We start from the raw sequence: 14379 nt of genomic DNA, 5'->3' as shown, positions 1-14379 counted from the left end.
ATGTATCCTAATATTGACATGATCAGGAGTTAGTCTGATGTGTCCTCATACAGACATGATCAGGAGTTAGTCTGATGTGTCCTAATATTGACATGATCAGGAGTTAGTCTGATGTGACCTAATATTGACATGATCAGAAGTTAGTCTGATGTGACCTAATACTGACATGATCAGGAGTTAGTCTGATGTGTCCTAATACTGACTTGATCAAGAGTTAGTCTGATGTGACCTAATACTGACATGATCAGGAGTTCGTCTGATCTGACCTAATACTGACATGATCAGGAGTTAGTCTGATGTGTCCTAATACTGACTTGATCAAGAGTTAGTCTGATGTGACCTAATACTGACATGATCAGGAGTTAGTCTGATGTGTCCTAATACTGACATCAGCTAGTCTGATATGGCCTTACACCAACCTCTTTACTGATGTCTGTGATGTCTACATCAAGGAACTGCAGAGCTGGTCTCATATTCTTAGACAGCAGACAAAGCTACAACAAAAACACAGATTAAAATGTTTTATATTAGTCCCACATTACGCAGATGCTTTGTGTGACTTTATACACTAATCGTGGTAATAAGCCTTCCTATGAAGTTTGAAGTTAATCTTTTGAAAAAAAAATGTTCTATTGAATAAATTCAATTCTGTAAATTACGGTCCAATTATTATCATAATGGTTATCAAACTTGTCCAAGATAATATGGTAATGAACCTTCCCATGAGGTTTGAAGATAATCCATTGGAAACTAATTGAGGTACCGAGCGAACACTGTTAAGGCAAATAATTAAGGGCCATAACTCCATACATCACGGTTAGATAATTGTGGTTATAGAACTTGTCCGAGCTTTCATGGTCATAAACCTTCCTATGAAGTTCAAAACTAATCTGTTGAAAACATTTTGGCAATTGAAAAAAGAGCCATAACTCAGTAAATAAAGGTATGATGTACTTACCTGACACAGGTCGGCATGTATGGAGGTAAGCTGAGACTCAAACAACTGGATTTTACTGATGGACTTAGTCAGAATGCTTATCCCTCTCATCGGCTGTTTTTGCTCAACCAGGTTTACTGTCAGCTTATGGCACAGATCTGAATCTGAAATGTAATCAAACAGTTCTTAACTATGGACTTTTGTGAAGTTGACGATGCAGTTATATGGACCTGAAAAAGCAATATTAACCAAGAGGAAGTCAAGGTCATTTCAGGTCCATACAACACATATTTACCAAAATAAAAGTATTCAAAAAATAATAATACATATAAATAGTATCATACTATATTAATATAGCACCCTATATAATTTGCAAAACTACTTTAAAAAGTTTCAATAGTGTTTTTCTTCAAAATGGCGCCATATTGGATTTTTGATGGACCCGAAAATAACAACACTTTGTCAGGACCATGAGTCCTTCATTCCTACAAGGTTTCAGTTAAATCGGCCCAATAGAACTTGACATTAAGTTTGAAATAATTTTTTTCAAAATGGTGGCACTGGCGGCCATATTGGATTTCTGATAGACCAGAAAAATAACAAAACTTTGTCAGGATCATGAGTTGTTTATTCCTACAAGGTTTCAGTTAAATCGGCCCATCAGAACGTGACTTAAAGTTTGAAATAAAAAAAAAATCCAAAATGACAGCATTGGCGGCCATAGGGGTTTTCTTGAGCGACCGGAAAAATAACAACACTTAGTCAAGGAGAAATCCCTTCGACAGTGTTTCAGCTTAAGTTGAAAATGTAAAATGTACAGGGATGACGCACGACACCGGACGAAGACGGATAGCAATAGGTCACTTGAGCTAAAGCTCAAGTGACCTAAAAAGGCATATACATTTTTTTTTATATCTTTCTTGAATTAGGCCATTTTATCACGCTATTATTATATCTCGTAACTACGTGACCTGCTGGACACAACACAAGGATATTTTAGACGTTTGGCCATCATCTGTAAACTAACACAAAAATTACCGGAAGTTCTACTACCTTGGTAGTAGAAGGTAAGCAGATCATTTTCAATGTGTAGCGGGACTGGACTGGGTCGATTGTTGGCGACCAGGTAGCTCAGTTGGTAGAGTGGCCGTCGAGAATTCGGAGGGTCTCGGGCCAAAGACACAGATGCTTTCACTGGCTGGTCCAACACCAAACAAGCTTTTACTTTACTTCAAAACTTTACACAATATATCATGTACCCATGGTGAGCCCCAGACAGCAGGGTTAGATATTATATGGATGGGACATTGGGATCTTTTATGAATAGAACTAGTAAAATGTGTTCACTCACACACTTGTCATAGTAAACTAATCCTCCATACCCACATAAGCAGTGAGGTGTTCCCCGTATTAGACCCTTATTTAGATATTTAGAGACTGAGGTGACCCGACACAGGTGTTCAAGGTAATTTGTGCATTATTATATTATTGCAGGCATGCAAGATAAAACTGGAATATTATTTATTCATCACTAAAAATATCCGAAAAGATTCAGTTACTGATGCTGTCCTCCTTAGTGATGTAGTACTTGTTAAGAAGAAGGGAAATGGTTCTGCACAGCAACTGACCCAAGTTCAAATAATAATAATAATAATTTGAGGTTCTTATATACCACTTTATCACAACCTAGTTCGTAGGTCGTCTCAAAGTGGTTCATAAATTATTATCCGTGGTTATAAGGCCTTTGCAACCAGCTAATATCTTTCTCAACTCCCTCAGGGTAGCATACAGCCGGTGCTGCCATTTCGGCGCTCACATCTAGCATTCAAAAATTCTAGCACTGCCCAACCACATACTCATTTACAGCTGAGTAGACTGGAACAAGCAGAGTAAAGTATCTTGCTCAAGGATACAACACAGTGCCGTGACGTGACCCGAACCCGCAACCCTTTAGTCAAATAGGTACATTAACTAAAATTAACTAAAATTAATCAATAATCAAACTTAATTAATTTATACTTATTGATATCTAACAATTTAGGTTTTAATATGTTGTAACGTAAATCAATGATTAAAAAAAGATTAAATTAATCATTAACCAATTCATAATTCAAAAGGATACGTTTTGTGTACATGTTTGTTGACAGTTTGATAACAGATAATATCACATGGTGAAGGATTTGTTTGTTCAGGGGTCCGTGGGTATTAGAACAGATTGAGATAATACTGATCTAATAGATCTGAAGTCGATCAATAATTTCATTAAGCATTACGTTCAATGTTTCTTTCTCTATTTATTTATAACATGCAATCAATGTTTTGATATTTTGGAACGCTAGCCCTTTTCATTTCTTGGCATTGTTCAAACATCCAACTGTTGGATAAGTAATGGTCTACTCATATATCAATGTTAAATACACCAATAAACAACCACTATGGCCATTCAGCCTAGCTGTTGAATGGGGAAAATATACAACTAGTAATTACACAATGGATGAATTTTTTAAATAGAAATATAAAATATTTTTTGTGTATTTGTAAATTATCTTACAATCAGATATGACAGAGCTACAAAAGTGTTTGCTAATAAATGATAAACAGAGAAAGAAACCCCATTGACAGTATGATCAAGTAAAGGAGAAAGGAAGGTCGTCGACAGTATGATCAAGTAAAGGAGAAAGAAAGGTCGTCGACAGTATGATCAAGTAAATGAGAAAGAAAGCCCATTGACAGTATGATCATGGTAAAGGAGAAAGAAAGGTCGTCGACAGTATGATCAAGTAAAGGAGAAAAGAAAGGTCGTCGACAGTATGATCAAGTAAAGGAGAAAGAAAGGTCATTGACAGTATGATCAAATAAAGGAAAAAGAAAGGTCATTGACAGTATGATCAAGTAAAGGAGAAAGAAAGGTCGTCGACAGTATGATTAAGTAAAGGAGAAAGAAAGGTCATTGACCGTATGATCAAGTAAAGGACAACGTTAAATGAATGCGTTTACAGAAATGATAATTTCACTGCATTGAAATTTCATCTGACAGTGACTACTTTTGGAAAAGAATTTGTATAAGTAAGAACTTACAACTGTCTGTGGCATACCGCACATGTTCTCCATTACAGCTGGTGATGAACTCCTGAGTTTGTACAAATAATGTCTCAAAATCAGGAATGTTTGCCATGTTGTACTTCACACATCTAGAAAAAGAAACAATTATTGTACATTTGATATAGGAAATCAACAAAAAATATCAGTATTGACAGGCTCAAATTATAAACAGGTAGACTGTATAGACAGGTAACATGACACACTGTAACAGGTTACAGACAGGTAACATGACACACTGTCACAGGTTACAGACAGGTAACATGACACACTGTAACAGGTTATAGACAGGGAACATGATTCACTGTCACAGATCATAGACAGGTATAACATGACACACTGTTACAGGTTACAGACAGGTAACATGACACAGTGTCACAGGTTACAGACAGGTAACATGACACACTGTCGCAGGTTACAGACAGGGAACATGATTCACTATCAAAGGTTACAGACAGGTAACATGACACACTGTCACAGGTTACAGACAGGTAACATGACACACTGTCACAGGTTACAGACAGGGAACATGATTCACTGTCACAGGTTACAGACAGGTAACATGACACACTGTCACAGGTTACAGGTTATTTACAAATGTATATCTAAATCACACATAGAAAACTTCCATACAGGATTCCAAGAATTCCCAGGGAATGTTGCTGAATGTCGAGTGTGGCCAACACATTGTCCAGGTGACTTGCATTCTTGGCTAGAATGTCTGCACTCTTACCAATGAACTCACACAGCTGGGCAAAGTTACCTACAAGAAAAACAAACATTTAGTCTAAATAGATCCAATCTGATTAAAATCATCTGTTACATGGCTCTGCCTGAACATCTGAATGTGCTGCGGTCAGGGTCACGTTTAAGTGACCTTTAGATGAACCAATCAGAGACGCGCTGGCAAATAGTTTGCCAGCGAATCGGAATATCATGGTTGATATATAAATAGAGACGGGTATCGAACAGATTAGTTTTCCAAAACAAATATGGCGGCGGGAACTAACGTTTCTACGACGCCAAGGAAAACGTACCCATTGGGTAATAATTGCGTAGGCAACACCGCCATACAGTCTCTAACAAAGCTTTGAATATCTTTTTCTGTTCGGGTTTCAGACGATTAATCTCAAATAACTTCAGAACTTTCGCATCATTCTCATCAATGTCCGCCATATTTGGTACAACTCTGAGCACCCTATTGAATGAGGTTCTCTGATCGGTCAAAATTTAATGAGTATTTATAAATATAAAGGTCACCTGAATGTGACCCTGACTGTGGCACACTCAGATGTTCAGGCGTAGTACGAAGTTAACGAAGCCATGTAACATATGATTTTAATCAGATTGAAATAGATCAAATATAAAACAAAATCATATAATGGACTGAGTTAGCTTTGCTTCAGATATAATACATGCGATGTACAAGTATGAAGATTTACAGCATATCACACATGTGTGCAGACATATAGCAATGTTTTTTTCAATTTCAAAAGTATTTTATTGACAATACATATATAATACAAACATATAAGTTAACATTAAAGAAGATATTAGAACAATATTGACAATATGTTTAAAAACATATAAATACTGCTTATTTTATTTGTAGACTTATAAATAAAAATTTAAACACCTGAAAGATAGCCGAATGTTACTCAGAGAATTTAGGTATTTTTAACTCTCATACCGTAAAATTGCGTGTATAGTGCGCACTTTTTTGGGTAAATATTGTCATGTCAAAAAGGGGGTGCGCACTATACGCAGGAACAAGTCATTCTTGGGTTATCGTTCTCGAGTTTCTGGTCCGCCATATTGGATTACCTCCCTTCAAATAGTTTTATTTTGAGTCGTCGGTCATATATGATAAGATTGAAGATTAAAATAACAACAAAGAATGAAATTCTTTGGCAACAAGTTTTACCTTCTCTTAAATGATTAAAATCGTTAAATCTGTGGTCATGACTGCTGATTTGGCGACAAACATTAGCTGGTCATGTAACATTTTTACAGGTATCGTCTCGTCACCGGTTTCATAGCATTATGTATTTCCGCGCAGCCATTTTATCAAGCTATATATCGTAACTACGTGACCTGCTGGACACAACACAAGGATATTTTAGACGTTTGGCCATCGTCTGTAAACTGACACAAAAAATACCGGAAGTTCGTCCGGAAAACATAAGAATTAATCACTGATTAAAAAACACGCATAAATAATGCAGTTTTGCTTAATGCACTTTTCATCTTGCTCAAAATGAACCCATACCTGAAAAAACGGGGACATATTTCATTCATGTAGTCTGACAAACGTACGAAAATGTTGTATGCAAATGAGGCCACATCTCCTCGCCGATTGTTTCCACTTCCTAAGAGCCAAGGAGACATTCTTATATCGATAAACAGTGTTTTCAATGAAACGTAAACCTTGCAATGCAATGAACTTCCAACTTTCACCAATTTTAAACAGAACAAAATGAGAAATAACTTACCATCAACCAAAACCGATTTAAGACTGCAGAAAAAATAATAACAGATTCTATATTATAACTAAATGAATGTAATAAATAAATTTATAAAATTACCTGAATTCGTTAAATTTGACATTTTGAAAAATTAATTAAAAATGTAAAATTTAAAAAAAAAAGTTTTGATAACTAATTTGACGATCAGAGATTTTTTTTTATTCAAAACGAAGCTTTTGTTCCTGCAGGTCACTATAGAGATAAAAAAAAAATAGTGTATTCGAGTTATCTTTCTTTGAACACTAAATCAAAGTAGACACACGGAAACATATGACGGCTACTTCCGATGGGAGAAATTTGCTAAAAATTGTTTGTTCGGATTTCTTTTAAATACAGTTTTGTGTTGCTAGTTTTTTTGTTTCCTTTAGTAGATTGTATACATGTTTATGACAGTAATTTCAACAGATTTCTGCCGATATGAGTACGAATTCGTGGATGCTTCTTAAGTGCGCGGAAACCCGTAACCCGAAGATAAGTTGACCGTAGGGCATAGCGTCTGATCCCGGACAATAGGCTAGGTAGGATCGCCATGCTTCAGCGAAAATTATTGACACTTCTCAACACCACATACAAATTATAATGCAGTAATTAGCTAACACTCTATCAGTGATTACTGATTAACAATAGCTCTACTGCAAATTAATTGAAATTACTTGCAGTCGCGATTGAGGGACCGTGTTGTTTTCACTCCTCAACATGTGCCGTGGCGTGAAACCCCACTGCAGACTGATTTGACCGTAAAGGGATTATAAAAAATATGTTTATACTAGAAGCGTGGACATTCAACACATCCCCTTGAAATCTACTCGAAGGAAATAAATAAAAGCAGAATACACTATTTTTATGATGCTTCATAATATTGAAATAGTTCACGAGGTTATCGATCACGTCAACATGATAGTAACCGGAAAAAAAATGCACACTAGGAGATTTGGTAAAAAAACAAACCAGAACTAGAACATGGAACGGAGCCTATAATTGAAACACTAAATTTTCGTTATTATGAGAAAACCGCTGAGATGTCGAAACATAAGTTGATCGGCGATTCTCTGGCATCGGAATTAGCTACACTTTCTTCGTTTGGTTTCTGCAGGATTCGTCAACCAAGCGGTACGGAGGGAGACCTTCATGGGCTTGTTGACTCCAATCAATCAATCGTTAATTAATTGAGCTACCTTTGACGCTACTTTTTCAGTTTGATATTGTTTCCTTTTAGGATTTTTTTCCCCAAAAAAATAATAATTTTATTTTCATTTTTGTTTTCAAATCTGACCCCAAAAACGTACATGCACACTTTACCCGAGTGCGCACTATACCTGCAAATTTACTGAAATTGTTTTCAATTCGACTGATTTTCTTCAGAGGTACCACGTTCTTCTACTTTATTGTATTGAATGAAATATTTGTGAATACAGCATATAAATATAGCATTCAGGCATCCTGGACTGTTAATAATATCCAATGTACAGTACATTAGTTAGCTGCCGATCGACAAGTTAATCCCCAACGCTCGGCCGGCCTGCCCCCTGCGATTTTGCCCCGGTGATTTCTCCAAGGGGCTTTATTCCCCTTCACCTCAGCGGCGACTGTCGCCCTCCCAGGATTTCAGTACCAAATCACCTGAAGCTACTGCACATAAAATGGGTTCCAGCTTGTTTCGCCCGAAATCCCGTTCCCCCCAGTTGTTTCGCGCTAGGTTGTTTCACCCTTAAACAATAATAATAGGGCGAAACATTGTTTTGGTATTTTCTTTTATTTGTTTTATGTCACAAATTAAGTCTTCTTAGTCTTCCATATCATTAAAATAAATTTCATAAAAAAGTATTTGTCTTGTTTGTAAGCAAGTGTGACAAACGGCAGCTGTGAAAAGCTGACTCCGCTCTCACATACTCTATATGAAATATACCTAACACCAATGTAGAAAGTCATCAATAAGTTTAGTTGATATATTCAGATATTAATTATTATATAAGCGTATAAATTTAAAAAATATATTTCGGGCGAAACAACCCTAAGCGTGAACGGGATTTAGGGCTATAAACACCCTGTTACCCATAAAATGAAACAGTTCAATTATGCAAGTGTAATACCTGTATATGATAATAAATACATGTGTAATACTACTACATGTCTGTGATATTAAATATAAATGTAATACTTATTTTTGATAATCAACAGAAAAGTGTTCTACTTTCGTTTTCAAATAGATGCAACAAAACTAGAGAATAATTTCCATTAAAAAATGCTTTCACTTTAATATATTTAATAATAAACACTTTAACCTGTTTGTGTCTTCATTGAAAGCGTAATACATGAACTGCAGCCGGTAATTTTCATTCGGAGCAAAATACGAAACTAAAACAAAATTTGTGTATAAAGGGAAATAACTCGAGAGTACACATTTGACTGATTCTGCACCAAATCACATATTTCCCGATAAGAAATGAAAGATAGAAGTAAAACTAGAAAATGTCTATAAGACATAAATGCCCCTGCTGCCATGTGAAATTAGTTTCAGTGTTCTATAAAAAGTTACAACCACTTTGATCTTGATACCCTGAAACATGCACACACACAAGGTACTACACAAAAAGTTGATTTTAATATTCATATGTTTTTTCTGTATGCTATTACCATCTCCATAACATATTGAATGAAGTTGCTAAGTGTTTAAATTGAATCAGTAGATGATTTTCTTTATATATAGCAACAGTGACCTTGGCCTTGACCTTGGAACCCTGAAACACAAGAATGTCAGATAAGTGTTTTCATTGAATCGGGACGGGACGATTTTCTATAAATAGCAAGTGTGACCAAAAATCTGTCAAAGAATGAAGTTGCTAAGTGTTTACATTGAATAGGGACGGGACGGGACGGACATGGGTAACACTATATGCCCCCCCCCCCCCCCCATTTAATGGCGGGGGCATTAAAACTTCAACAAAGGTGACATTTCACAGTAATATTGGGTTCATAACTGGGTCGTAGGGGGTACTATTGGGTCCTAGCGCATATATAGTCACAGCATTTCGGTGATGTTTTCTGCACCAAATCGCAAATTTCCCGATAAGATGTGACATATACATAATGTAGAAGTTAATAACTTCAACAAATGTGATATTTTACAGTAATAAAGAAGTATTTGGTTCATAAATGGGTGGTATGGGGTATTATTGGGTGGTATGGGGTAGTATTGGGTGGTATTGGGTAGTATTGGGTGGTATGGGGTAGTATTGGGTGGTATGAGGTGGTATGGGGTAGTATTGGGTGGTATGGGGTAGTATTGGGTCATAGTCACGGCAATTCGGTGATGTTTTTCGGCAACAAATTGCATATTTCCCATTAAGATGTGACATATAGAAGTAAATAACTTCAACAAATGTGATATTTTACAGTAATAAAGATGTATTTGGTTCATAAATGGGTCGTATGGGGTATTATTGGGTGGTATGTGGTAGTATTGGGTCATATGGGGTAGTATTGGGTGGTATGGGGTATTATTGGGTGGTATTGGGTGGTATGGGGTAGTATTGGGTAGTATTGGGTGGTATGGGGTAGTATTGGGTCGTATGGGGTAGTATTTGGTGGTATGGGGTATTATTGGGTGGTATTGGGTGGTATGGGGTAGAATTGGGTGGTATGGGGTAGTACTGGGTGGTATGGGGTAGTATTAGGTGGTATTGGGTAGTATTGGGTGGTATGGGGTAGTATTGGGTGGTATTGGGTAGTATTGGGTGGTATGGGGTAGTATTGGGTGGTATGAGGTGGTATGGGGTAGTATTGGGTGGTATGAGGTGGTATGGGGTAGTATTGGGTGGTATTGGGTAGTATTGGGGGGTATGGGGTAGTATTGGGTCATAGTCACGGCAATTCGGTGATGTTTTCGGCAACACATTGCATATTTCCCGTTAAGATGTGACATATAGAAGTAAATAACTTCAACAAATGTGATATTTTACAGTAATAAAGATGTATTTGGTTCATAAATGGGTCTTATGGGGTATTATTGGGTGGTATGGGGTAGTATTGGGTGGTATGGGGTAGTATTGGGTGGTATGGGGTAGTAATGGGTGGTACGGGGTGATATTTCACAGTATTAAAGTAATATTTGGTTCATAACTGGGTCGTAAGGGGCAGTATTGGGTATTTAGACGCGCCCAAGACAACTGAATTTCTACCATTTGATGACCTACTTCAGCATAGAGAAGATCATGTCATGTATAGGTGTGTAGCGCTATGAAAGGAAAGGAACAGCTAGAACTTAATATTGATGAACAGAGATAGATGATTTGAAGGAAAGTAGTGAATCAGTAGAGATAACTTGAGAAGGGAGTTTGTTCCAATCTTTGATAGTCCAAGGAAAGAATGATTCCTTCCTTACAGACGTCCTGCACGAGATAGTTTGAAATGAGGTTTGATGACTATGCCTTGTCTGGTTATAGGGATGAGATGTTTATAGAAGTAATGGTAACTTTATTATGATACATTTAAGAGCATGGTCAGTCTCGCGTCTTTCCTGCTTTCTGCAAGACTTTGCCATTTTAGGTGATCTAACATGTTGCCAACACTGGAGGTGTTATGATAGCAGTTGGCAACGAAACAGGCAGCCCTGCACTGTACCATCTCTAGCTTGTCTATATCTTTTTTTAAGTAAGGGTCCCATACTGGGCTAGCATATTCAACCTGAGGACCGACCAGGGACTTATAGGCCTTTTGTTTGATGTTAGAGGATGACATTTTGAGATTGCGCCTCAGGAAGCCCAGAGTGGAATTGGCCTTTTTTGTGATGTTATTGATATGAGTACTCCACTTTAGATCAGAAGTAATGGTGACCCCAAGATATTTAGCATCTGTCACATGCTCCAACTTGTGACCATGTAGTATGTAGGGGTGACAGATGGGATGTCTATTCCTTGTGACAGAGAGGACCTGGCATTTCTCAGGATGGAAAGCCATCCTCCATTTAGTCTCCCAAAGTGCCAGTTTATCAAGATCTCTTTGCAGGGTCTAACTTCTACTTTTACTTCTAAATGGTAATGACCAACTTCAACAAGTTGAAGATAATGTCTAAGGGAGAAAGAGATTTAGTCGATTCTGAGAAAGCCAAAATGATATATACATGTATATAGATTTTAATTTTGAGGGTACGGTGACAAGAGAGCAGATTTAAAAGATTTAGTAGTAGAACAGGAGGATATGATATCTGGTGGGATCTTATTCCATTCAGATATTGATCGTGGAAAGAAGGATTGTTTTCTGACCTGGGTTCTGCAGTGTGGTATTTGGAAGGATTGCATGGTGATGGGCATGCCTTGATTGCCTGGTTGCTGGTATAAGTCTAGTGTGTTTACAAATAGCTACCTGATTGTTCACAATTTTGAACATCATACATAGGCTTGTGTCTCTGCGTCTGTCGGCAAGGGATCGCCATTTAAGATGGTTTAACATATTAGAGACACTGGATGTTCTATGAGTGTAGACGTTTTTGTTTAGTACGTAACGAGCAGCCGTGCGTTGTACCATTTCAATCTTATTGATGTTATCGTGGGTGTATGGGTCCCAAACAGGACAGGCATACTCTAGGGATGGACGGACTAATGATTGGTATGCCTGTGCCTTAACTGATGTTGAACCTATTTTTAAGTTTTGTCGGAGAAAGCCAAGTGTGGAGTTTGCTTTGTTGGTAATATTATTTATGTGGGAGTCCCATTTTAAGTTAGATTGGATTGCAACACCCAGGTATTTTGCTTGGTCTATGTGTTCTATAGCGTTGCCCATGGAGGATGTATATGTAATTATGGATAATGGGGTTTTAGCTCACAGACAACACATTACACTTGTTCGGGTGGAAGGCCATCTTCCATCATGTCCATGTTACTGTCAGATGTTATACCCTCAGTGATAACATTGATGTAGTATAAGAAAAGACTCGGCCCGAGCCTTGGGGGACAGAATAGGATATTTCCCCTTCTACTACAACAGCATGGGTTCTGTCACTTTTATGTGTGCCCGCTGACTAGGTCTCACCCATTTCATATTAGAGGGCGGAGCTCTCTCACGGGCCCTATAGGTAACACGTATGTAAGAAAAATAAAGATTATTCACAATACCTATGGAACTGAAAAACTTGTCTTAACATGGCCGCCAGTCGCATGCGCTGTAGTCTCCGCCACCTTGATCTCGAAACAAGTTCTCGTTTGCCGAATCTCGAACAAACGTTACATTTTCGGATTAAAGATGTAAATTCTCTTGACATAACGTTACCGGCTACATTGCTCTAGTTCTGTATGGTCGAAAAATTATTGTATCGCCAGTGTAGTCTCGTTCAATCAGACGCTTGCGCAGACAAAAGTCTGGTTGAACGAGACTATCACGCAGAGTTACGGTCCTTGCACTCCCTACGACAACTCTGGGTAGAGATTGCAGTAATATATATTTAGAAAACGGAATATCAACAAAACAACGTGCTGGTTGTCAACAAAAAGGGAGTTTATCACAGTGACGCAAAATGATAGGATAAAAAACATACAAGTATTTTCATAACAATTTTTTTATTGATATTTTGCATGAAAAAAATAGACTGAAGAAAAAAATTGAATCCATACTGTAACATTTTCATTTTTGATTACTATAATCTCACAGCTATTTTTTATTTATAACAGAAAATCTGCTGTTTTACAAATCTGCACGATTAAAAAAAAATATACAGTTTTATGTGCTGAACTGATTCAATTTCTAATTGAGGAAACAATACATTTCCTCTATTGCTAAAACTATACATAAAGCATATAGTCAGTAAGTTGCTGAAACAAATGTATTCATCCACAATATATATATGATATATAGATCTATTGACTCTCTTGGCTGCAATGATGGGTATTGAAAAATGACAAAAATTGTGATTTCGCATATGCTTCTTATTTTAATAGAAACTTCATATAAATCCAGTTTTTATAGCATTGAACAAATTAATTTTTACACATAAAAAGCACAAAAATTGTAAAATACTTTGCATAAATTATCTCTGGATGCAATATTTATAAATCATTGAAGTTAAGTTTGAAGTAATCCAAAGGGCTTATTTGTAAAGATATATATATATGTATATCTTTTCGTGGATATCAGATAACTATGCTATTAAACATGATTAACAATATCCTTCCTAATATGTTTTATTTGAATGTCTTTGTAGAATATGCTGCACTTGATTTTTGCAATGGATTCAAGAGGTGCAAATTTAAATACTTATATAGTCTAATGAACCTTTCGCATTCTCACATTAATGCCATGTGCCTAGGCGGAAAACTTCAAGATATCAAACATCTTGTCAGCCAAAAAAGAAAACAAGAAAGGAAACTTAACTGTTATATACACTGCATAACTTTACATGTAGGTCTGATTTAGTAATTTAACACAAGCGAAGCTCTCCCTATAGGTAACACGTATGTAAGAAAAAGAGAAATTATTCACAATACCTATGGAACTGAAAAACTTGTCTTAACATGGCCGCCAGTCGCACGCGCTGTAGTCTCCGCCATCTTGATCTCGAAACAAGTTCTCGTTTGCCGAATCTCGGACAAACGTTACATTTTTGTAGGATTTAAAACTTATATCTAACTATAGGATACTTAAATATTTGATTTGGTTAAAAATGTTAATTCTCTTGACATAACGTTACCGGCTACATTGCTCTAGTTCTGAATGGTCGAAAAATTATTGTATCGGCAGTGTAGTCTCGTTCAATCAGACGCTTGCGCAGACAACAAGAGTCTGGTTGAACGAGACTATCACGCAGAGTTACGGTCCTTGCACTCCCTA

General features: G+C 36.9%; 1 protein-coding gene across 1 annotated transcript in view; it reads right to left on the bottom strand.

The window, feature by feature from the left end:
* LOC110457560 (COP9 signalosome complex subunit 3-like) overlaps window positions 1-14379 on the bottom strand; it is a gene marked incomplete at its 3' end in the record, with an annotated part of 35332 nt that overhangs the window by 18929 nt on the left and 2024 nt on the right. The window contains exons 3-6 of the mRNA XM_021508889.1: window positions 4670-4799; window positions 4016-4128; window positions 959-1101; window positions 420-494 (exon numbers count right to left, since the gene is read on the bottom strand). Of these exons, the coding sequence (XP_021364564.1) occupies window positions 420-494; window positions 959-1101; window positions 4016-4128; window positions 4670-4799 (461 nt within the window). The remainder of the gene's footprint in view (window positions 1-419; window positions 495-958; window positions 1102-4015; window positions 4129-4669; window positions 4800-14379) is intronic.

Source organism: Mizuhopecten yessoensis, unplaced genomic scaffold (assembly GCF_002113885.1).
Source record: "Mizuhopecten yessoensis strain PY_sf001 unplaced genomic scaffold, ASM211388v2 scaffold9237, whole genome shotgun sequence".
NCBI lineage: Eukaryota > Metazoa > Mollusca > Bivalvia > Pectinida > Pectinidae > Mizuhopecten > Mizuhopecten yessoensis.
Note: the sequence above shows the minus strand (reverse complement) of the source record. Positions and strands in the feature narration are given on the sequence as shown.